The 22,496-nt window shown below is 54.2% G+C and overlaps 9 protein-coding genes across 9 annotated transcripts; 5 read left to right on the top strand and 4 right to left on the bottom strand.

Annotated features, from left to right (window-relative positions):
• Nucleotides 1-43: 43 nt before the first annotated feature.
• On the bottom strand, nt 44-3,166 carry PUNSTDRAFT_63054 (DEAD-domain-containing protein; the record flags this gene model as incomplete). Its single annotated transcript, XM_007381146.1, has 5 exons — nt 44-668; nt 720-820; nt 871-2,296; nt 2,351-2,777; nt 2,833-3,166. 5 exons carry the CDS (start codon nt 3,164-3,166, stop codon nt 44-46), a joined length of 2,913 nt encoding a protein of 970 aa, XP_007381208.1.
• Nucleotides 3,167-3,274: 108 nt separating this feature from the next.
• PUNSTDRAFT_124922 (cytochrome P450) lies at nt 3,275-5,676 on the top strand (the record flags this gene model as incomplete). Its single annotated transcript, XM_007381145.1, has 18 exons — nt 3,275-3,312; nt 3,372-3,489; nt 3,546-3,563; nt 3,624-3,643; nt 3,693-3,704; nt 3,767-3,832; nt 3,903-4,005; nt 4,064-4,117; nt 4,173-4,261; nt 4,315-4,534; nt 4,589-4,606; nt 4,660-4,681; nt 4,732-4,853; nt 4,911-5,052; nt 5,121-5,207; nt 5,273-5,349; nt 5,410-5,452; nt 5,490-5,676. The coding sequence occupies exons 2-18, from the start codon at nt 3,390-3,392 to the stop codon at nt 5,674-5,676; spliced, it is 1,380 nt and encodes a 459-aa protein (XP_007381207.1). The 5' UTR covers nt 3,275-3,312; nt 3,372-3,389.
• Nucleotides 5,677-5,837: 161 nt separating this feature from the next.
• Nucleotides 5,838-7,385, bottom strand: PUNSTDRAFT_98867 (uncharacterized protein; the record flags this gene model as incomplete). The annotated part of the gene is made up of 5 exons (XM_007381144.1): nt 5,838-5,915; nt 5,973-6,614; nt 6,679-7,025; nt 7,081-7,136; nt 7,201-7,385. The coding sequence occupies 5 exons, from the start codon at nt 7,383-7,385 to the stop codon at nt 5,838-5,840; spliced, it is 1,308 nt and encodes a 435-aa protein (XP_007381206.1).
• A 1,068-nt stretch (nt 7,386-8,453) lies between these two features.
• On the bottom strand, nt 8,454-9,272 carry PUNSTDRAFT_111743 (uncharacterized protein; the record flags this gene model as incomplete). The annotated part of the gene is made up of 5 exons (XM_007381143.1): nt 8,454-8,489; nt 8,540-8,849; nt 8,903-8,996; nt 9,047-9,142; nt 9,194-9,272. The coding sequence occupies 5 exons, from the start codon at nt 9,270-9,272 to the stop codon at nt 8,454-8,456; spliced, it is 615 nt and encodes a 204-aa protein (XP_007381205.1).
• Nucleotides 9,273-9,896: 624 nt separating this feature from the next.
• PUNSTDRAFT_83379 (autophagy protein 6) lies at nt 9,897-11,523 on the top strand. Its single transcript, XM_007381142.1, has 5 exons — nt 9,897-10,614; nt 10,668-10,875; nt 10,929-11,017; nt 11,076-11,288; nt 11,347-11,523. Exons 1-5 carry the CDS (start codon nt 10,232-10,234, stop codon nt 11,483-11,485), a joined length of 1,032 nt encoding a protein of 343 aa, XP_007381204.1. The 5' UTR covers nt 9,897-10,231; the 3' UTR covers nt 11,486-11,523.
• A 318-nt stretch (nt 11,524-11,841) lies between these two features.
• PUNSTDRAFT_118964 (glutamate-cysteine ligase catalytic subunit) lies at nt 11,842-14,707 on the top strand. Its single transcript, XM_007381141.1, has 13 exons — nt 11,842-12,095; nt 12,183-12,316; nt 12,367-12,486; nt 12,538-12,714; nt 12,764-13,058; nt 13,111-13,227; nt 13,280-13,427; nt 13,488-13,600; nt 13,661-13,855; nt 13,910-14,194; nt 14,246-14,366; nt 14,414-14,534; nt 14,586-14,707. Exons 1-13 carry the CDS (start codon nt 11,946-11,948, stop codon nt 14,683-14,685), a joined length of 2,076 nt encoding a protein of 691 aa, XP_007381203.1. The 5' UTR covers nt 11,842-11,945; the 3' UTR covers nt 14,686-14,707.
• Nucleotides 14,708-14,819: 112 nt separating this feature from the next.
• Nucleotides 14,820-15,756, top strand: PUNSTDRAFT_141958 (epsilon subunit of F1F0-ATP synthase N-terminal domain-containing protein). The gene is made up of 4 exons (XM_007381140.1): nt 14,820-14,957; nt 15,047-15,200; nt 15,268-15,356; nt 15,511-15,756. The coding sequence occupies exons 1-4, from the start codon at nt 14,832-14,834 to the stop codon at nt 15,628-15,630; spliced, it is 489 nt and encodes a 162-aa protein (XP_007381202.1). The 5' UTR covers nt 14,820-14,831; the 3' UTR covers nt 15,631-15,756.
• A 241-nt stretch (nt 15,757-15,997) lies between these two features.
• On the bottom strand, nt 15,998-16,868 carry PUNSTDRAFT_61956 (uncharacterized protein; the record flags this gene model as incomplete). Its single annotated transcript, XM_007381139.1, has 4 exons — nt 15,998-16,209; nt 16,272-16,422; nt 16,565-16,765; nt 16,818-16,868. Coding segments are annotated over 4 exons (615 nt in total), but the record flags the coding sequence as incomplete, so codon positions are not given.
• Nucleotides 16,869-20,286: 3,418 nt separating this feature from the next.
• Nucleotides 20,287-22,479, top strand: PUNSTDRAFT_131830 (glycoside hydrolase; the record flags this gene model as incomplete). Its single annotated transcript, XM_007381138.1, has 16 exons — nt 20,287-20,339; nt 20,394-20,627; nt 20,674-20,702; nt 20,761-20,849; nt 20,905-21,035; nt 21,082-21,173; nt 21,223-21,234; nt 21,297-21,307; nt 21,390-21,412; nt 21,466-21,501; nt 21,553-21,642; nt 21,692-21,721; nt 21,781-21,930; nt 21,980-22,016; nt 22,073-22,147; nt 22,198-22,479. The coding sequence occupies 16 exons, from the start codon at nt 20,287-20,289 to the stop codon at nt 22,477-22,479; spliced, it is 1,374 nt and encodes a 457-aa protein (XP_007381200.1).
• Nucleotides 22,480-22,496: the final 17 nt, after the last annotated feature.

Raw genomic sequence — 22,496 nt, 5'->3', positions numbered from 1 at the left:
TTTGCAGTGGTATAATATACAAACCCGAGTTGATATACTTCTTTTAATGCCTGCCTTTTCTCTTGGCAGGGCGTCGAGCATTCTTCGCCTTCTTCTGCTCGTGCACTTTCCGAGCCTTCCGAATCTGCTCTGCGCTCTTGAGTTCGCTCCTGACCCTCGACATGCTCTTGCCAGCATTGCGGCCTTTGCCTTGCACCTTCCCTGGGGCTCTGCCTTTCCCCTTCGGACTCGGCCCTGCCTGTTCCTCTCCCTTCTCCGCTCTCTTCACCTGCTTCACCTTCCGCTCGTAGTCCTTAGACAATTTATCGAGCGGCTTCGCCTCCGTCACCTTGTTGTGCTTGAACTTGCGCCCGCCTGGTCCACCTGAGCGCCGCGCTCGCGACCCCTCCTGTTCCATCTCGCCGACGCGAGGCAGGTTATTCCGCGTCTTCGCCTTCCACTCGTCGAACCGCCCGCTCCGGTAGGTCGCAGGCAGTTTCGTCCCGCTCTCGGTCTTAACCATCTTCACGTTATCCGCGCCGGCGCCGTCGCCTTTCACAAACTTCTTTTTCTTCTGGTCCCAGCGCAGCTGTTGTCGCTTCTGTGATTTGAGGCCCTCGTCGCCCGTGAGATCAAAGGTCGCGTTGCGCGCCTGCTCAGCAAACGACGCGCCGTCTGTGAGAGAGTATCTGCGCAGCAATGTCAGGGACCTGTCATGCATGGATATATAGAGGATTTACCCCTTTTCTGCCGCGTTGCCCTTCTGGACATACGACAGATAGTACTCGGAGTCACGATATGACCCTTTACCGCGATTCTTGTGCTCCGTACCGAAGACAGCCTAGAGGTAACAATGAGCGGTATCGCGATACGGAGAAACATACTGAATACCTCGATATCCTCCTCGTCCGCCATTTCAATACTGGTTGCATTTTCGCCCGCGTCCTCCTGCTCTCCTTCATCCTGACCCTCCACCAGAGCTTGCGAAGTAGAGGTGAGCGCGGCTCGCTGCTTCGCCTTCTCCAGCGCTTTCCTCCGCTGCTTCATTAACGCCGCCGTCTCTCCGCTTCCCTGGCCCTTCTTTCCTATCTCGAACACGGTCTCCGCCGGCCTGAACGAGTTAACCGCCTTCAGCAGCGCCTTCTTTGCGTCCTCTGTGTGGCGCGCCTCCATCTGGGCTTCGCTTCGCCCCCGTAGAAGCACAGGATGCACGCCTGCCTCGGCCGAGCCCGCGAGACCCCACTTCCCCGGGATGTCCTTCGTCATCGCTTTCGCGCGTTTGTACGATGCAGGGCTGGCTTTGCCTTTGGAGCGCTCGTACATTGATTGACCCTTCCGCATCACTTCGCGAAGGGTGTACAGTGAGTGGTTGATCTCGTCCAAACCCCGGATGGACTCGACTTCCTGGTCTATCTTGTCGCGATGGAATGTGCCCAGAACCAGGTTCTCAGCATAAACCGAGTCACCGACCCCGGCGTCGTCGACCTCGGACTTGAGCGGTCTGCCGAGGAAGAGTTGCAAGTCCAATAGGTAGGGCAACTCGGTGTTGGTGACGAAAGACCACGCCCAACCGGGTCGACCCGCACGCGCCGTTCGCCCGACACGGTGGACGAATACTCTTGCGCCCTGCGGGAAATCGTAGTTGATCACGTTTTCGAGCACGGGAATATCGATCCCACGCGCGGCAACATCTGTGACGACTAGGATGCTCGTCTGTCCCCGACGGAACTGGTCCATTTGAATCGTGCGTGCGGTCTGGTCGAGCGAGCCGTAGATGTGGGAGACGGCATAGCCGGCTGTGGCAAGGAGCGTCGTGAGATACTCGACATGGTGTTTCGTCGCGACGAAGACAAGCGTCTGGTGGGGTGCAGTTTGTATCTCGTGAGACTTAGCTTTCGCCTTGCCCTTCCCTTTCTTGTCCGTAGGCTCCTCGTGCGCGGAATTGCTGCTGCTCCCTAGAGGGACCTGAATCACGTCACGTAACAGAGTCAGCAGGCACGCGTCTTTCTCAGCTTGCTTCACAGAGAAGAACGCCATTTTGAGATCGCTGCTGATCTTGCTCTCTGCGTCCAGTCGGACAAGTTTAGGGTCTTGCAGACCGGCCTTGGCAAATTCAACGAGAGACTTGGGCAACGTGGCCGAAAAAAGCAGAGTTTGACGAGAGGCCGGTAGGCGGTGGAGGATCTCGGTCATGGCGGTCTCGAAGCCCATCTCGAAGAGTCGGTCGGCTTCGTCAAACACGACGTATTCCACGGATCGGAGGTCAAGGTTCATCTCGACAATGAGATGCAGCAAACGACCCGGCGTAGCTATAATACTAAGAAGGGATATGAGTCGCGTTGTTTCTGCGGCATGTAATCCGAAGGCTTACACATCTGGGTTGTTCGTCATCATCTCGAACTGTTCGTCCAGGCCTTCACCACCCACGACCAGCGCCCATCGCAGACCTTGACCCTTCTTGGATTGTTCGGCATCACCAGCGGTGTCGCCGGCATGTTCGCCGCCACCTGCAAAGCGGCCACGAGCGAGTTCCTTCCCCACTCGGAGAATCTGCAGCGCCAGTTCGCGGGTCGGAAGCAGGATCAGGGCGCGTGCGCCAAAGGTGGAGGAGTGCATGCCGTCAAGGCGCTGGATGAGCGGTATCATGTATGCCAGCGACTTGCCGGAGCCGGTACGTGCCATGCCGACGAGGTCTCTGGGAGGATTGGAGAGAAGAGATGGGATGGAAAGCCTTTGGATAGGAGTAGGGATGCGGAAGCCCTGTAGTGAAAGGGACCGTAGTATCCATGGGTGCAGTCCTAGCCCGCATGTCAGACCGTGCTCCAGAGGCGGATGAGATGCAGAGAAACGCACCCATGCTTTGGAAGCTACCTCCACCCACTTCACCCTTCGCGATCTTTGTTTTGCCCTTCGTGCGCTTGACGACCTCCGTGCCGAGTTTGACATTCCTCTTGGATACCGACGCTTTGATGAAGTCCGCAAGCGCTTCATCATCGTCTTCGTCCTGCTCCGCCATATTCTTGCTGGAGGGTGCACTCAGCTTTCTCTTCTTTTTCCCAGCCAAGACATTGGAGATATCCACTTCGTCCTCTGATGTCCCAGAATCATAACGACGTTCTTCGCTCTCCCAGTCGTCGCCTTTGCCCTTGACATTTGAAAGGCGATGCCTCTTGAGTGAAGCTTGCATCCTGATCCCGACCGAAGAGAGAACGAGGAGGTAAAATATGCACAGCCACCGTTATGACTACGCATGGCTCTTCTCGGACAGACTTGGCGGAGACCATCATAGGCTCGAGTACTTGCAGACCTCTCGAAGTTTCTGTTGTTATCAATGTGAAGCGGCAACGACGGCTCGTTCCACCTGCTCTTGCTGACTCCGGCTGGTCTTTCAGCAAGATGTGCTGTTGCTCATGGACTCTCGAGCTATACACCATATTGTCAGCACCAAGCCTAATGACTATTACAAGCCCGCCAACATCACCTATATGCTGGCTGAGCTCCTCGGTAGAGGTGATTATCCCATATCAATATGTGGGGACCATTTCTCACGCCGTACTCGGCGGTAGGTGTGTTACTAGTTGAAGGTACATATTCATGGGCTGTGTGGTTATCCTTCGCTGAGAGATCTTGTGAATTAATGAAAGGTGAACAACATCATCGCCAGGTACGTCATCCGGACCATGGTCTTACACAGTGTCTGACGTGCGATATAGCGCAGAATCATGGTAGATCACTTGAATTTCAGCTTCTATCCCCAAGAAATCGCCAACTGATGACTGCCTTGAAGAATGGTGCATTCGGACCATCCCAAATTCGCGACCTCACGGAAATATTCGTGGAGAAAGCTAACCAGGTAAACGCAATTGCCTTATAGCAACACAGCGAGGCCTTAGTGCATGGGTTCTTGTTATATTCTTGTGCAGTTGCGGGATAATTTCACATCCCTTACCGAGCGCAACGGCGCCGCACGCGTCGACGTCTTGCATTGGATGAGCAAAGCGACCCTGGATATCATCGGTGCAGCAGGTACTGCCGTGATCCGATGCATTCAATGTCTTTCGCTGACGCAATATCCGTCTATCAGGCTTCAATTACTCGTTCGACTCGTTGGATACCACGAAAGGTCCTAATGAGCTCAGTGCGTGTCTTTCGGAGTAGTTACAAACCCCGCGACGCTTATCCACTGCGCGTAGACGTTGCTTTCAGCACGGTATTTAAGGCCACCCAAAAGTATGATTTCATGAGCGTACTCACCTCAATAGCTCCACCACTCAGGCGCCTGGTATGGATACACTGATTTCAACCTCGCTTCGTTGACGGTGTGCTCTGTTACAGCCAACTGAGCGCCTTCGTCGGATTCGGGAGGCCAAAGCCACTATGGATCGCCTCGGGTTGCAACTCGTAAAGGAGAAGAAAGCCGCTTTGCAGGCGGAGAGCGTCGGCGTCGAGAAGAAGAATATTCTGAGCCGTGATATGCTGAGTCTGTTGATCAAGGCTAACATAGCGAGCGATGTTCCGGAAAATCAACGGCTTTCCGATGAGGAGGTTCTGGCTCGTGAGCTTGTCACATATGAACCCATATCAGGTTGTCGCTGATGATGCATGATAGAAATCCCGACTTTCCTAGGTTCGTAAGATTTAATGATTACGAACTGGCCACCCTGATGCAATCGCTCACAGGAGCGGGGCATGAGACAACCAGGTAATTCCGCGATGAGCATGCCTTGCTCTCAACTCTGATGTCCTCTGCAGCACCAGCACGACTTGGTGTCTCTTCCTCCTAGCATCTCATCCAGACGTTCAAATGAAGTTGCGCGATGAGCTCTGGAGTCTGGCCACGAACGAACCGACTATGGACCAGCTGAACTCCCTTCGTAAGGCCCGATAAATGATGCGTTTGTGTGATAAACCGGTCTAACAATTGAGCTCAGCGTACCTCGACAGCGTTTGCAGGGAAACATTGAGAGTCAGAGCTCCGGTTCCAAGCGCCATTAGGGTGGCACAGAAGGACGACGTGATTCCGCTCGAGAGACCTTTCGTCGACACCCGCGGTCAGGTTTGTTCTGAGATTCGGTAGGTTCTTTCCGTTTCGATACCACTTGGGGTATCTTTGCTTTCTTTGCTTAAGCGCCCATGAATAGGGTCAAGAAAGGTCAAACTGTCATACTGCCTATCCTGGCCCTCAACAGGTCGTCGCGACTGTGGGGCCCTGATGCTTCGGAGTTTATGTGAGTGGTGCTTCGATGATGACCCCAAGAGTAAGACAGTACGATGTCACTGAGAATCGTCGTAGACCAGAAAGATGGCAACACCTTCCGCAAGCTGTGAACTCTATCCCTGGAGTGTGGAGCAACATCATGACTTTCCTGGGTTAGTCGCCGATTACTAGGTGATCTTATAGGCAGACACAGCTTACCGGACCCTTTTTAGCGGGCCCGCACGCCTGCATTGGCTACCGGTTTTCTATCGTCGAGTAAGCAACTCGATCTCATCCTGCAACATCTGCCTAGACAAGGGCACGACAGGATGAAAGCCCTCCTCTTCGCACTTGTTAAATCGTTCGAGTTCGAGCTTGCCACGCGGAAAGAAGATATCGTGGTGAACTACATGCAGCTCGTAACGCGACCCTCCGTAGCGGGCGAACTTGAAAAGGGCAACCAAATGCCACTGATCGTCAAGCCTGCCCATCGTGTGTGATTCTATTGCGCCAGGAAGATCTCCCGTGTCCAATATGCTACTTGTACAATACATGTGTGATTAGTATTACTACTGAGATTGTATGTCCGATGTGTCCGAGGCTATATCTCATCTACGTATACAGTATGCGCTTTCTTGCGAACAGTTATCTGGATCCAATGCTACCAAAAACGGTTGGAGATGTTCTCCCTCCCATCCACTAGTCTTCGGTGGATGATGTTACTGGTGAAGGATGACCACTGATGAGAAAACGGTCGGTGATACGTTCACTTCGAGCTATATGAGACATGACCTACCCCATTGCCGATAAACACTGCGGCCTTGCGCGCGATCTCCATGTCCACGGTCATGCCGACGCCGGTCTGCTCGCTGTCCAACGCGAGGTCCTTGGAAGTGACCACCGTTCCCCACCCACTGTCACGCAAGCCTCTTTCGAGCGCCCTAAGCCACTCTTCGTCGCCATCAGACAAAACGTGCACGACGTCGAGCACCGTGGTAGAACCCAATGCGGGATCGTGCTCCCGAATATACGCGTCCCTCGCCTCGCGCACCTTCTCTAGCGTTTGCTCCAGCGTCGGCCAGCACCTCCGCATGTAAATATCCGTCCTCTCCGGCGTCTCCCCGCCAGACGGAACTTCAAACCGGTCGGGCAAGAACGGCAGCTGATTCCAACCATAGAAGCTCGAGCCGTACCTAGCAAAATGGCGGCACTGGCCGACGTAGTCCCCGCGACGCATGTGGAGGGCCATCATGCGGTCGTAGGGATTGGGGGATCCGCGCCGGGCGCTGGCACCCCGCGGGAGGAAGAGGTGTTCATTGCGCGCGACGGCGGACGCGACGATGGGCGACACGGAGAGCAGCCGGGACGTGGGTGAATCTTTGAACATGTCCCAGAGCGGCAATATGCGCTTCGAGCCCAGTATCCAAAGGTCAAACACCTAGCGCGATTCGTAACGGTCAACATACACCCTGTTGCTCCCGCAGTCCGGATTCGCAGCCTACCTGGGGCGTCCCATCGTCCCCTGACGGCCCTTCCTTGACTTCGACGCACTTCTTCGTGGACCGACGCAAAAGCGAAGACCAGTGGCGGAATACCTCGTCCCCGGGCACGTCCCGCATGCCCTTCTTTGCGTCATCCGACCAGATGATCTCGACGTCATCCGGGTCTGCGCATACGGTATTCCACCACCTGTCGCTGACGGACCGAGGCGCTTCATCCCCGTCGTCCCAGTTCCCGCCCGCGGTGGGACCGGAAACGAGCGCGTTCAGCGGCGTGCGCGGTTTGCTCGGACCGCCCTGCCATGGCCAGACGCGGACCGGCCAAGGATAATGCTCGGCAGCCCATTTATCTGCGAGCGAGAGCGGTCAGCTTGAGACTTCGGGATATCAAGACGGATCATTCACATTCTTGGAAGACGTAAGCCCGACCGGAGTCATACGCTAGATGCGCGCATAGTAGTCTGTAGCACGGTCATTCAGCCAACGCGTTCAACGAATGGGTTCCGATAGCTCATATCGACCCACAGCTCGTTGAGGACGTTGTTCCATCCCAAACCCGCGACCTGTGTCGAGAACTTGACATAGCGCCCGTTTTCTCCTTCCGGATAAGGCAGGGATAGGTTATGCTGTGGCAAGTTGTCCTCCCACAGCCTGACGTCGCGGTATGTGGGCTCCGGGGGCGACCTCAGGCTTCCACCCGCCCACCGCATGGGCGGCGGATCCCATCGCCCCGATCGTTGTACGTTTTGCGACCATGCACGTATAAAACTGCAGCCGCAGCCTACGAGGAACACAAACACGAGCCAAGCGAACACACGTTGCAGCCGGGCCGTCAACGGAGGGTGGTGGTAGTGGGAGGGCAGGACGCCCTCGCGCCGCTTGGGGGAGCGTAGCAGATGGTACATGGAGGTATGCGAAGGGAGAAAAACTATTCCTCGCATATCACCCAGTGGTTGAAGTATTCCCGCCGCCGGCCCTTCGCAGAGAATTGCCATTTGACTGGGACCGCAGGCCGCAGGTATGATGAACGCCGTGCCTACGTATTGTGCAATGCATCGACGTTCAGAACGGGGGGCTTCTCAGATATCCGAGCGTTGCAGGGGACAGCTCTTGCTGCGGAGTGTCTGTGCAAGGCGGCTTGCTCGCCGGCATCGAGTATCAACATGAGCAATGAGCATGACATCTGTCGTTTACTTCCTGCCACCCGAGGAGATACTTGTTCGGTTTTGGCCACTAAATCCGGGAATGTGATGATTTACAAGCTTAGCAGTAGCGCGTCTTGAAGCAGTCGCAGAATATCAAGGACGGCCTCGGGGGCCGTGACACGGGCCGCACCGAAGTCCGGGCGCCTCGCAAGTCATCTCTTCGTTGCTGAGCTTACGAGGCATCTTCAACGTTTCGGCGCAAGCCGGTGCCAACGTGTTGAGTATGTAGCGCATGGAAGGTGTCTTGGTTGCCGAGAGTCCAAGCTCGTCAAGGCGGAAGCAACGAAGCAAGTACTCTCGAATAGTAGTAGGAAACACAGCCCCCAGAGCTGTGTGAGAATTAGCGAAAGAAAAGAGGGTATTCCCGAATGTATCGCGGAGTGCATAGCATCCAAACCCACAGCACCATCCACAGCAAATCCTCGATACACATGTATGCGTGACAGGTCAAGCGAGACACAAGGCGACAGACACAGTTGCTTTCGTCCTTCACGGCAACCAATGTGAGAGCAAGGTTTATTGCATTGCATACATGCTGATGGTACAAAGATTGCATCGAAACCTCAAGAATGTTCAAGCCTTGGTTTGAAGACCCTGAGTCAATTTGATCTGATGCAAACAATCAGCGAACATCAAGTATGTGAGATAGGGCCACTCGCCTCATCCGATGTGATAATCCTCAGTTCACCAGGGGCACCCCCCTTTCCGGTCACAGTACTGTACACAGCCTGCGCAGAACGCACAATGGAAGACGACGTTCCGACCCAGTATCGGATCTCGCATGGCACGACCTCGATGATGCTCACGCGCGGGTCGTGTTCGTCACCCTTATGGACGCCGTCGTCGAGGTTGCCGAAATATCCGGGGTGGTAGGCTCGATTCCAGTGCTTTTTGATCAGCTCACGATCTTGAGACAATGTTGCTATTCCGTCGTACGACGCCCAACTGGTCGTGGCCGGATCAAAGAAGCTAGCGACAATTCATGACAAGTATGCTCGAGCTTGTAGACAAAAATCGCTCACGATACATTGACATGGTTGTCGTTCTCGATCTCGTCGGACTTGTGAGTGACATTGTTCGCGATGAAGTAAAGCGTCGTCTGAGATGGTGACACAGCTGCTTGCAATCATGAGAGTATGGCATAGGAGAGAATAGCTTGGACCTACGTCCGCTCGGCGCCATGGCACGGGCATGTAAATGCCCATCGGCAGCACGAGTGGTTAGCATACCCGCATGGGCAGCTTTCACTATCTTGTGAAGACCTACGATTGTTGTCAGTCTCGCAAGCGGGAACCTTAATTCCTCAAGCCAACCTTCTATCTTCTCCTGCGGAGTTAGATTGTGGTTTTGAGTCTTGGCGGTAGGATCCAAGTGAGCATCGGCGGTAGACATCACAAAATAAGTAGGCTAGCGATTATGATGTAGAAAACGGGGATGAGAGTGGTGTGAGTAAGACGGTGGATGACCAGACTTTATAGGCAATCTGTGTGACATGACAGCGATTGGAGGAGTGTGTTGACGTAGCCTCTGCGCATTGGGCTGCTGAGCGGGGTAAGTGTCAAGCCTTGCGAAGTGCACTGGGAAATGAAATGACGTGAGGACATGTGACTTCTTTGCGAGCGCGTATTACACAGCCACTTCAGCCACTTCTTGTCTGCAACGGTGTCGCATTCTTGGCAACGCTTCTGCTCTTCCGAAGTTGGTGTCAAAGGAGGCAGAAACGAACGTACCTAAGAAAGATCATCCAGACGACGATTATTTCAGCTTTTATCTAACACTCTGTGCCAACCAATCTAAGATACACCTGAGTGCCCGTCCATTGATACTAGACATTACCCATGGCTTTCATATGTCAGCAATGCAAGAAGTCGCTCCAGGTAAGTCCTACCGTCCTCAATCTACGTACGCTCATTACCACCACTTCACTTTGTTAGCCGGATGCATCCCTTGTAGATCTTACGCCCTCGGCGTATGACATGATAGCGACCTCTCTGCCTGCTTCCCCGACCACACCATCGCTACAACTCAACGATACGGAGAGAACCGACCAGCCGAGGTCATCCAACCATGAAAAGACGGCCTGGCCACATTCAGCGCACCCTGACCCTGCGCCAGGATCATTGTCCCCTCGAGCGCAAGGCAAGCAGCCCCATCGGCCCCTCCTTCCGCACGAGTCGTTCGTGCTACTACAGGACAGCATAATACGCACCATCCCTCCACCTTCCTCTGCGCCACCATCCCGACCCACTTCTGGAAAGAAGACCGCTCCTCGACCGCGTGCAGGCGGCAAGGCCCAGCCAGCCGCTGCGCCGGAAATCACCCCAGTCCCGGATCCACCGAGCCCGTCACCCATGTCCCATCACCTGCAGTCCTCTCTCCGGCTCTTCAACCTTATGTCGAGCCGGACGGACATCGACCACCCGCTCTGCGCCGAATGTACGCATATACTCCTGACCAACCTGGAGCGGCAGCTGGAGGAGACGAAGAAGGAGCGCGACGGCTATCTGGCATTCGAGAAGGAGGTGCGGAAGGAGAAGGAGAGGGAGAAGGAGCGAATCGCGAAGGGTCTGGCGATGGGGAAGGACGAGGCGGAGAGGAAGATCGACATGCTGAAGCAAGAGGAGTGGGTGGCTACGGAGCAGCTGAAGGAGGCGGAACGAGAGCGGGAGCAGCTTGAGGAGGAGCTAAGGGCCCTGGAGCTTGAGGAGAAGGCGTTGGAAGAGGAGGAAGCGGAGTGAGTCTAGCAATTATCCGGGGCTTGCTGCATTGTGACGTTCGTTCCTTCAGTTTCTGGCGAGCACACAACGCCCAGCTCCTAGTGGCCTCGCAGCAAAGTTCGCAGTTGGCGGCGCTTCGCGCAGCATACGCAGCGGACTCTGCGACGCTTGAGAAGCTGGAGCGGACGAATGTCTATAACGATGCGTTCTGCATTGGACACGACGGTGTCTTCGGCACAATCAACGGTCTTAGGCTCGGACGGGTACCAGGAGTACCTGTGCGTAGTTTCCAGATTTCATTATACCACATTGATCTGACATTTGAGTCCAGGTAGAATGGACCGAGATCAACGCTGCATGGGGCCAAACGTTGCTGTTGCTATATACTATCTCACGCAAACTGGAGTTCACCTTCGAGCAGTGAGTTCCATAGATTGATTATCCTGGTTCGCAATTCAATAGCCCAATCTTTTGCCAGCTATCGTTTAGTGCCGATGGGCTCCTTCTCACGCATAGAGCGGATTAGCGGGGATAAGGCCAGCTACGAGCTGTACGGTTCCGGAGACCTGCATATCGGCCGGTTGCTGCACAACCGCAGGTTCGACTTTGCGATGGTGGCGTTTCTGGAGTGCCTGAAGCAGGTCACGGACTACGCCAAGGGACAAGATCCGAATCTTGACTTCCCACATCAGTAAGCCATATTGGTCTCCAGATGCTGCATAGATGGTGCTGATAAGTCGATGGTATAGGATTGTGAAGGACAAGATTGGCGAAGCGAGCGTGAAGTTGCAATTCAGTCAGGAAGAGCAATGGACGCGTGCCCTGCGGCATGTGCTTCTGGCGCTCAAGATTCTCTTGAAGTGGACGACGAGCGGAAGCAATGGGTGAGAACGCGCTACTTATGGATAGCTCCGTTCTGAGGTTAGAGGTGCATGTGCTGCTCATCGTTCTCTCGCGGGGAATCTGTACTCCGTCTAGGTGCACGTGGTTATCAGTCGGCATGCCGTGCTAACTCGAGATGGCTTCATATCCGAGCGTGTAGCATCCCTAGAGCACCTTGAGTGGGAACGACACACATGCTATCCTTCTTAGATGAGCGTCTCGATCTCCGATTTCGCGTCGGCACGGCTTGGTCAGAGCTTGTGCCGGTGTCGCAATCAGTGAATCATGTAGCGTTTGTCATCCCTATAGAAGTTCAGCCACACAATCTATATTCCATGGCCTGCATCCCAGCTCAACGACTTGCCTTCTCCTTCTCCGGAGCTCCGCTGGGAACGATCCTATCCTAGCGGCGATCCCGCCGTCTACAGCGATCGTCGGTCGAAATCCCAAACCTTGAACGTACTCCATGGGCTTGCTCTCGCTGGGAACACCGCTACCTTGGGAGGAAGCGAAGAAATATGCAGATCATGTCCGCGAGCACGGCATCACGCAGTTTCTCAGTATTTGGGACAAGCTGAAGGATAGGCAGGGTGATGAACTCTTGTGGGGAGACGAGGTACTTGCCTACATCGTCTATTAACCTTTTTTTCTCGGTCGCTTATGAGATTTTCTATCTGTATGTTTGCTGTACGCGCATGTTTAGATCGAATATATGGTGGTCGTCTTCGATAACGAGGAGAAGAATGCCAAACTCTCCCTGCGCCAGTCTGAAATCTTAGCCAAGCTTCGTGCGGAAGAAGGTGGGGTATCAGCGGCCTTGAATCGATGCGGCGAGCCGTAAGTTCGTAAATATGCGCTGGCTATACAGAATCAGAGCCTGCAGATAGGATGGTGATGCCCACGTTTCACCCTGAATATGGACGTTATATGCTCGAGTCAACTCCAGGGGCTCCTTACTCAGGAGCGATATGCGATTTACTCTCCGTCGAAGATAACATGCGATTCCGGTGAGCGCCAAAGGTCGTCATCCATGTATCTGGACCTGACACGGAAACAAGGCGACACTTCGCACGGAAATATCTCAAGCCCAACGAGCTTCCCTTAACCTTTACCTCCTTCCCTCGATTGGGTACTCCAGGTGTCTTCACGGAGCCGCACTTCGATCCGTCGAACGCCGTCTCCAGTCACAGCCTGTTCTTGCCGCAGGAAATCACCAACCCTCATGCTCGTTTCCCGTGGGTACCACGTTTTCCCATGTACAACGCGACTGACCACGGGCAACAGAACCCTCACTGCGAACATACGTGAGCGACGCGGGTCCAAGGTCTCGATAAACCTACCAATATTCATCGACGAGAAGACGCCCCGGCCGTTCGTCGACCCGACGATACCATGGCACCGCAATGTTTACAAGGAGGATCACGAAGCAAAGGACGGCGCTGCGAAGATAGATCATATTTACATGGACGCCATGGGCTTCGGGATGGGCTGTTGCTGCCTTCAATTGACGCTCCAATCGTGTAATGTGAACGAGGCACGCCGAACGTACGATGCATTGGTACCAATCGCACCCATCCTGGTGGGTTTAATCACGTAAACGAATCGTTGCTCTGCGTTAACACTTGGTTCAGCTCGCTCTCACGGCTGCCAGCCCGATCTATCGCGGATATCTCGCTGATGTTGACTGTCGATGGAACGTCATTGCTGGTAGCGTTGATGACCGCACGGATGAAGAGCGTGGGCTGAAGGTGAAACGATCCGCTGAGTCAACGCGCCGGGGAACTGATGTCGGTCGTCCAGCCTTTGAAGAAAAATCGCTTCCGGATACCGAAGTCGCGTTACGACAGCGTGGAACGATACATCTCGAATCACTGGACCAACCGGCCTGAATATAATGATCACCCTCCGTTGTACGATGAAGCTATCGTGAAGCGCCTACGAGATCACGGTCTGTACGCTCATTTTCGCCCTGTGCGCTGCCGACGAATGTCTCAAGTCGGCTCCTAAGGTATCGACGAGCTGTTGGCGAAACACATTGGCTATCTCTTCATTCGGGACCCACTCGTCATCTTCTCGGAGACAATCGATCAGAACGACGAGGTGGACAATGACCACTTTGAGGTCCGTGCCTTCGTTCGGATTGGCTGTACATTCTCATTCATGACTGACGCCATTTTCCAGAACATCCAATCAACAAACTGGCAAACTATCCGATTCAAGCCCCCGGGAAATGCTTCGATTGGTTGGCGTGTCGAATTCCGGAGCATGGAGGTCCAACTTACCGACTTCGAGAATGCCGCTTTTGCTGTATTCCTTGTCCTGCTGACTCGAGCCATCCTTGCTTTCAACCTCAACTTCTACTTGCCGATATCCAAGGTACACTAATCTTTTCATGCGCTTGCCGAACGCGCCACCTGAAACTACATTCAGGTGGATGACAATATGCAGCGAGCGCAGAAGCGGGACGCGGCGCGCGCACAGAAATTCTTCTTCAGGAAGGACGTGTTCCCGGTCGGTCAGGAGTCACGGACTCCAAGTATAGCATCTTCTTCTGGCGTGTCCTCGCCAGTGGATGGCGCTGGCAATCTGCCGCGGAAGGACAGACGTCTGAGAAATTGCTATCCCGCAGCACCACCTCCACCGCAAGGACTTCCGCATGATAGAATAGAGGATGAGTACGAAGAGATGACACTAGAGGAGATCATGACTGGCAAGGCAAGCGTTTTTGTTCCTGGAAGAAGTCTCACACTAACCGATTCTCTGTAGGGCCCAGACTTCCCTGGTCTTATTGGTCTTGTAGATGCGTTCATAACAACGCTAGACGTCGATGCTAGTGACTTGGAGAGGATACAGCGATACCTCGACTTGGTCAGGAAACGCTCGACAGGTGCGTGGCAAACTTTAGACGGCGACGCGAAGCTAATGAAGTGTCAGGCGCGTATAAGACCACCGCGACATGGATAAGGGATTTTGTGCGATCGCATCCGGCTTACAAGCACGACTCGGTTGTCAATCAAGAGATCAATTACGATCTCATGGTCGCAGTGGACGAGATGTGAGCCATGACAGTCTGCGGTCCGTGCCTTCCGGCTCATCGTTTCCACAGCGAGCGTGGTTTGCGCAAGGTTCCGGATCTGCTACCTAAGGAATATTCGTGCCCGGAGGCCGCTTCAGGGGCACTAGCAGGGTTGAAATCACCCCAGTAGATGGACTCAATAATACAAATGTATCTTTATACTCTGTCGAAACGATCAGTTCGCATTGCATTGGGCCAAGTCTCGTAACCCTAATTTAGGTCTCCCGGCTGCTCCCGACGCCAAATTCGTGTTGCTCATCGTCCACAACGACGACCATGTCTGCTCTCCGCTTTCTGTCTGCTGCCGCCAGGCGCGCGCCCGCGACTCTTGCGGCTCAGCGTCGAGGATATGCCGAGGCTGTTTCCAACAAACTGAAGCTCTCGCTTGCCCTGCCTCATCAGGTGGGTTGACACGCCTACATCCCCGATCCTTCGACGAAGCAACTGCCCTCATGTTCGGAGGGCAATGGATTCTGATAAAGGTTGTGCAGGCTATCTATACGTCGACAGACGTGACTCAGGTGAACCTGTCGGCCGCGACCGGTGATATGGGTGTCCTCGCGAACCACGTACCGACGGTTGAGGCTCTCCGACCTGGCATTGTCGAGGTCGTTGAGTCTGCTGGCAGCTCGAAAAAGTGGTTCGGTACGTGCTATAACCTGACATCATCCTGGAAATCACTGAGACGTGCTTGGCTGCGTTCACTATGCAGTCTCTGGCGGCTTCGCAATTGTCCACCCGAACAACAAGATGACGATCAACGCCGTTGAGGCCGCCCCCATCGAAGACTTCTCCCTCGAGGTGGGTAGTCATTCAGTGGCATCGCTCCTGCTTCTTCCAGTTGTGTGGTTCATCCGACCATGTGCCTGAATGATGCCGCTGGGCATCATCCACGTCCTTCCCTCCTCCGTTTGTGCATGCAAAACGTGGTCAAGCTAACGTCACAATTCACTAGGCTGTTCGTGCCAACCTCGCTGAAGCCAACAAGGTGCTTGCCGGTAGCGGCTCTGAGGAGGACAAGGCGGAGGCGCGGATAGAAGCAGATGTTTACGAGGCCATCCAACGCCACCTTTAGAGTATGGGTCATACGTGTCCAGTTCGCTCCTTGATGTGCATTAATCATCTTCATTATCCTCCTCATTGCCGACGCAGTCGCGTTCAAACTACATAACGAGCCGCTCCCTGCCAAGACTACAGTTATCCCAAAATCCTTCGCATTCATCCGCGTCACCGGTTCGGTGGTGGGAAAGGTTGTTGGCCAGCTCGTGCATACGGATGCATCTGTTGCTGCACAGACGTAGAAGACGGCAGCGTACCCGGAAGTTGCGCGAATTGTCCCTGACTATCAGATGCGGCAGGGACTTTCTTGTGACCATAAGAAAGTGATGCAACCCGAGGCAATTCCGAGCGACTCCGGGCCAGTGGAAATTGCTAAGGCGACGTCAGGTTCTACGCTCGATATGACCAGGGCAGAGTCGCTGAGGACATGTACGCACCCCAGTAACAGCGCCCGCTTGCTGCCTCCGTGCATAAAACGCGAAGAGCTCGGCGATCTGCTGCTCCAGCGCTTGCCGTTCGGTTTGAAGCCGGTTCACTTCCTGCGTCATTGAAAGGACCTCGCGTGTCAGTTCCTTCTTGAACTGTTCGACGTGAACTATGTACGTATGAGCGGCAAGCACCCGGGCAGACAGTAATACTTGGAGGTGAAACACGTACTTCCGACGTTGATCGCGGTGGCTTCTTTCATCGCATCCACGAAACGCAGCCTTTCTCCCTTGATTTCGGCCTTGAGCTCTGTTGCCAGATGATCAGCGTGATGACAGCGGGCGGACGGGGTGCACTCACCGCCAGCAAGGTCACGCAGCATCTTTTCTTGTTGCTCTCGTTGACGCTCACCCTCCTTTACTGTTACATATCAATCTAAATGCAGGGCTCGCGTGTCGGCATGCCAAGGAATACGTACCGAACCAATTTCTTGCGTTAGCGCTATCTTGCAGGTCCTCCGCTACCAGGGCAGACAGGCCATCCAACGACGCTTGAATCGCGGCTTGACCCTGAACGCGTGCGATCACTGGGTTTGGTTGTCCGGAATTTGGAGCGCCTGCTTGGTCTGGTGTCGTTTCTAGACCAAGCTGCTCGGATATCTGCTGGACGTTCGCGGCAAGCCCTTGGATTTGAGAAATGCCACCATTGACAAAAGATTCAAGCCACTGCACACGCGCTCGTCAGCAGACATCAGCCAGTCAGACAGAGACCGCGCACCGCATTAAGTTCCGCAAGGTAGCGTGCAGAGTCCTTCTGTTGATCAAACTGGCTAATTTTGAATTGCTGGTCTGCGCGCAACAGGTTCAAGACCTCTTGGAACTGTGATGAAATACTCTTCGTTAACCAGATACCCAACGCGCCAAACCAACTCAATAGGGCACCTCCAACTCGCTAGGATTTACGCCGTTTCCAGCCTGTGAGGGAGGCAAAGGCAAGATCTTCTGCGTCAGTAGTGCATCCAGCTTTGCATGTACTGCCGATATATCGCTCGAAGTGCCATCGGCTGGAGCAGCCATAGACTGCTTATCCAGAAGACTCCGGATGTTGTGAAGTATGTTTGGCATGTCCGTGTTCCACTTTGTCTGCAGCTGGTCCACTTTCTCCGCGACCTCGCTCGTTCCTTGGCAAAGACTCGAACTCATTTCTGCTACACCACGAAGCCCGCCTTGAATATTTCCCAGCGTCATCTGCGTTTGATGGGTGTCGCCAATTGTGCCGACGACGGACTCTACTCTACTGAGCAAATCCCCAACGAATTGCAGCAGATGCCTTGTATCTTCAGCGGCCGTCTCCTTGATACCGGTAGTGGCAGTTCCAAGCTCCGTCATCATTCCTCGCACTTCCTGTCTCAAGCCGCTGAGCTGCTCCTTGAGGTCAGCTTCTTGACTTGCCCATCGAGCGACTTGGTCATGGGCAACCTCAAGTGAACGTGGAGCATCGAACGCTTCCACGACTGCATCTTCGTCGATGGCATGTAGAAATCCAGGGTCGGCAGCTTCATAAATCCCGCGATCACCACACATCTGGCCGCTTCGCTGCATGGGGGAGTTATACGCGGACGAAGCGTAAGAATCGACGATTGCATCGGCGACGTCAGAGGCGCTGCTTGCTTGACGTTCCATCGGTGTAGGCTGAGCCGCGAGTGTGTGACTTCTCTGTATGGGCGGTATCGATTTAGGCGGAGGCACGGGGGCAGACTTCGCCCTTTGAAGATCCGCGAGACGCTTCTTGACCATCGACAGTTCGCCCAAATTTCTGACAGAAGGACGTGCACTGCGTGATGGAGAATCCACATACAGACTAGGGCGATCTTCGGGGAGAACCGATGGCATGTCGTAGTTGCTTCGGGCCTCTGACGCCGAAGGATGTGACTCCAAGGGAGTCTGAGGTATTGGTGGCAGATCACGATCCTCCGAGCTCTCCTCTGCTTCAAAGGCATCATGAGAAGGTTGATGCCGTTTCACAAACGCCGACGACGCGGAATCCAGACCGAGCATATGCACGTTGTGATCGCCTGCGTCGTATGAACAACCTGGAGTTCGTGGTTGCAATACGGCATCCCTACAAAGATAATTGTCTCAGTTTCCGTCTCCGGTTAGTCACGCGATTACGATGTACTCGCCAAATCGCACTGATCCAGTTCGCCCTATCCTGAACGGAGGAAGCTCCGAACACCTCTCGACTCGGCCGTTCGTCGATAACGAGACATAGTTCGAAAAATAGCAGATGAGGGACGCCGGAGCGATTCTGAAGAGCCGACAAGTCGTCCCGTCTGGGGTCCAAAGATCGCACATCGTCACAATTGGCGAGGGGTATGAGCAGTTCCGTAGGACCTGAGGCAGTGACAAGAAGGTGACCCGGGAGGAGCTCCACCGAACAGTGCGCCCCTGCGGGGCCATCGACCTGCGTCGGAGATGCAAAGTACCACAAATTTCCGGTCCTGATCATGCGCCGGGAGGGAACGGAGGAAGTACTAGGTTCATTGCGTGGTGGTGGACGCACTTCGACTTCCTTCGGAGGCGGAGGAGGAACGAACTGAGGCGCCGGGATAGGAGGCGGTTCGGCTATGTGGGAGCCCCGTTTTCCCATTTTGTTGATGACCGACATCAGATTTCGAAACGAACGACGGATGGGAGACTGCTTCTTTGGTTTTTTTGGAGAGGGAGGAAGCGGTAGATGTGACGATACGGGGTCCGGCTGTGGATTACCGTGCCAGCCTTCCGACCGAATTGCAGTGAGCGAGCGATCTCCCAAGGGTCGTCCGGTATGTATAGAGTGGAAACTGTCTTGGCGAGGGGGTGGTGTGGCTAATGATTCATAACGGCGAATAAGCTCAGCTGCTGAAGAGGGTCGTTCTGGTGTCCTAGGCGGCGGCGAGAAGGAACGCATGCGAGCAGATGCCACAGAGACCGGAGAGCCACGGTATTGGGACACGCCTTCTTCGACCTCCGTCACCGTCGTAAGTCTCGAAGAGGTGCGGGGAATAGCCCCAGAGGGCTCTGGAATGGCACTAGAGAAAGCATACGTCCCGTACTCGTCCACAGGAGTGGGTAAATCAAAGTCTGTGTCCATCTGGGCGGCCGGAGTATTCGTCATCGTCGAGTAGTCGCTCGTAGAGCTCTGGCGAGACAATGGGTACGAATTTACCGACATCATGTCCGAAGGAGCGTATTGTCGGAGGGGCATATTGCTCAACGATGGTCGTTTGCCGACGGTAGCTTGTCGTCAGTTGTTCAACCAGCGAGAGCACTCAATGCAGCCCTTTGGTCGTAGTTACGGGAGACTAGAAGAATTCAGGCGTCAAGACGCAGCAGTTGCACTCCAAGCCTTCTGTTGTTGACATTCTGTCGAATATCTGTCTTGATGTCAATTTGGTCGATGACCTGAACTGGACTGAATAGTCACGTCATCTCGGCTTTTCAGTGATGTACTCATCCTCATCCAAAGATCCGTATATGTCACTTGAGGGGTTGTTTTCACCTATGATTGAGGTGGACCGCTCAGTCGTGGTCGTGAGCTAAGAGTATGTAGGATGCGCTGCGTGACCGCGGCGGCGGACTCGGCATCCGCCGTCGCCGGGTTCCCATTGAGCTCTGCCCTTCCTTCCACTGCCATGACGTACTATTGCTCTCCACTCAACAACAACCTCAGGACTCCGAACTGAGAACCCAAAAATCTGAGCATCTAATGCCGGCATTCAGCTCTCGTGGACAGCGGCGGCGCCTCGCGGACCGTCTCGGTCGTTGTTGTAGCCATCTTAGATGGCCAGTACCGTGAATTGACCGAAGTTCTTGAGCGTCACCATCTGCTTTGCCCTGTACCATCGCTCCCATGACCGCGTTTAAGCCGATTTTGGACCGTCGCCTCGCTTCACATGCGACAGATGCCGTCCACGCATCTTTCATTAAGGAACTGAATCCATCGGGTACAAATTAGATGCGTGAGCAGGGCTAGTTTCGCGCCTGGACATCATGATCTCCCTCCCCTCGTGCGGGAAGTTATTGGTTGCACTGTCTCTCGCAGGGTCAACGTTTGCACAAGCTTCTGGATATGGCAAGTCTACTGCGCTCATTCTTACGCCTGTGTCGTTGACTGCTCATTCTCAGGTCAATGCGGAGGCGAAGGCTGGACGGGTGACACGACGTGTATCTCAGGGTACGCGCTACGAACCCTTTCTGTACCTATCATGCCGATGGGGGTTATGTTGGCAGATGGGCTTGTACCGAACAAAACTCGTACGTATAGGTAGAATATCGTGTTTGTGCTGGCTTCAAGACTGATCCTCTCTTTTAGGTACTACTGGCAATGTCTACCTGCCAGCAGCGCTAGTCCGAGCTCTGCGGCAACGAGTACCGGGACCTCTGCCACTTCCAAGCCTGCCACGACTACGACCCCGATTACCACTACGACGCTTGCGTCCTCAAGTTCCACGAGCTCCACGAGCTCCAGCGCCACCCTCACCGGGATTGCGGCAACTGCCCCTACCACCCCGCCTTCCAAGCTTACAGGACGGTTGCCTGCACTAGGGTATGACTCATCGGGATCATTCGGTGTCTACTCACTTTTCCCATAGATGGAACTCATGGAATGCTTACGGATGCAGTACGTTTATCAATCCGCATGTTGGGAGCATTTGAATAGCGAGATGTGTGGCTTTTAGATATCAATGAGACCAAAGTTACAGCAGCAGCAAATCAATTCATCTCTCTTGGACTGAAGGACGCTGGATATGAATACGTCAATATAGACGTACGTCACTATTAACCGGGGCTTCAAGCTTTAGATACCCACTTGACGCACCCAGGACTGCTGGGCGCTGATGGCCCGCGACAGCGCCACCGGGAAGATAGTCCCTGACCCAGCCAAGTTCCCTAACGGCCTGACCTCGGTGTCCTCCCAGGTCCATGATCTCGGCCTGAAGTTCGGGATTTACAGGTATGTGGGCTCGTGCAGACCACACCTGGTGTTCATCTCGATGCAGTGATGCTGGCACGGCTACGTGTGCTGGCTTCCCTGGGTCTTTGGGCAATGAGAATCTGGACGCATCGACCTTCAGCTCATGGGGCGTCGACTGTAAGACACGATCGCATCTACTAAATCAGCACGATTGACCGTATCCTAGATCTGAAATACGGTAAGTCTGCGGGAGAGGGAATTCGTCCGAAACCGCCGTCTCAACACGACCCCGGCTGGTAGACAATTGCAATGTCCCTGGAAACTGGAGCGATACGTATGCAAGTATACTGATCTTCTGACTACTCCGCGCGACCTTGCTTATTCCTCATCCAGCCTGTCCCCGGCAACGATGAGTAGTAAGTTCAGAGTTATGTGAGCCATGACCGGTGTCACCTCATGCGTGGCCTAGCAATTCCAACACCGCAATTCGCTATCGTCAAATGGGGTGAGTCTTGACATGTACATGTCTCACGAGCCTGTCTCATCGTCATTGTAGTGCGGAACTCGCGGTGCAAGCGAACCCTATACAGTTCAGTTTATGCATATGGGGAGTTGACTCGCCGTGGCTTTGGGGTTCCCGTGTTGGGTGCGCTAGACTGCCAGGACTTCCATCTTCCATACTGAGATGCATATAGACATAGTTGGAGAATGTCTGGAGATTCGAGGTATGTTAATGCTTAAACCAATGTGCCATATCGTGTTCACTGAAGGTATCGCTATTCAGTGCCAGCTGGAGCTACATCACCTCTATTATCAACCTCAACGCGCAATACCTGGACTACGTCACGTTCTTTTCGCATAACGACATGGACATGATGGAAATCGGCAATGGTGATCTCACCATTGAGGAACAACGTACTCATTTCGCGGCTTGGTAAGAGTTGGTCGTTGGGCAATACAGAACGACACTCATGTTTGACCAGGGCATTCATGAAATCACCGATTCTTCTAGGTACAGACGTAAGTCTTGGATAAGGTTGGCAATTCATTGGGATGCAAACCTGCTGCGTTTGCAGCTCTCCACGTTAAGCACCGACCAGCTGGCGATCATTAAGAATACGGAGCTACTTGCCTTCAGTCAAGATGATACAGTGCGCACGTCATGGTCTTCACCCGCTCTGATTACTAACGTCTTCGTTAGGTGGGTGAGCCAGCGAAGCCGTTTACTCCAGATGGTGCGACCGCGACAAGCCCTCCCTCGTTCTACGTTGGCAAGTCGTCCAAGGGCACCCACGTCTTCATCATCAACTTCGGAAACGATACCTCCACGATGTCCTTCGATTTCGCCAGCGCGGGTATCAGCGGCACTTCATTCCAGGTGCACGACATGTGGGCAGGAAAAGATTTGGGAACGGCGTCCGAAACGTATTCCGTCAGCATCGCTAGCCACGATACCGCGGCCTTCCTCATTACGAGCGCGTGAAAGGCGGCCCTGCGTAG

The sequence above is a fragment of the Punctularia strigosozonata genome (genome assembly GCF_000264995.1).
Source record: "Punctularia strigosozonata HHB-11173 SS5 unplaced genomic scaffold PUNSTscaffold_3, whole genome shotgun sequence".
NCBI lineage: Eukaryota > Fungi > Basidiomycota > Agaricomycetes > Corticiales > Punctulariaceae > Punctularia > Punctularia strigosozonata.
This window is presented reverse-complemented; position numbering and strand designations above follow the sequence as displayed.

Excerpts from the sequence above, each read along its gene's own strand:
- PUNSTDRAFT_141958 (XM_007381140.1), top strand. The coding sequence starts at position 14,832 with ATGTCTGCTCTCCGCTTTCTGTCTGCTGCCGCCAGGCGCGCGCCCGCG. Across the intron at positions 14,958-15,046 it reads CGCTTGCCCTGCCTCATCAG|GCTATCTATACGTCGACAGA; the intron begins GTGGGTTGACAC and ends AAGGTTGTGCAG. Across the intron at positions 15,357-15,510 it reads TCGAAGACTTCTCCCTCGAG|GCTGTTCGTGCCAACCTCGC; the intron begins GTGGGTAGTCAT and ends ACAATTCACTAG.
- PUNSTDRAFT_83379 (XM_007381142.1), top strand. The coding sequence starts at position 10,232 with ATGTCCCATCACCTGCAGTCCTCTCTCCGGCTCTTCAACCTTATGTCG. Across the intron at positions 10,876-10,928 it reads GACGGGTACCAGGAGTACCT|GTAGAATGGACCGAGATCAA; the intron begins GTGCGTAGTTTC and ends ATTTGAGTCCAG. Across the intron at positions 11,289-11,346 it reads AATCTTGACTTCCCACATCA|GATTGTGAAGGACAAGATTG; the intron begins GTAAGCCATATT and ends TCGATGGTATAG.
- PUNSTDRAFT_118964 (XM_007381141.1), top strand. The coding sequence starts at position 11,946 with ATGGGCTTGCTCTCGCTGGGAACACCGCTACCTTGGGAGGAAGCGAAG. Across the intron at positions 12,487-12,537 it reads GAAGATAACATGCGATTCCG|GCGACACTTCGCACGGAAAT; the intron begins GTGAGCGCCAAA and ends CACGGAAACAAG. Across the intron at positions 13,228-13,279 it reads ATGAAGAGCGTGGGCTGAAG|CCTTTGAAGAAAAATCGCTT; the intron begins GTGAAACGATCC and ends TCGGTCGTCCAG.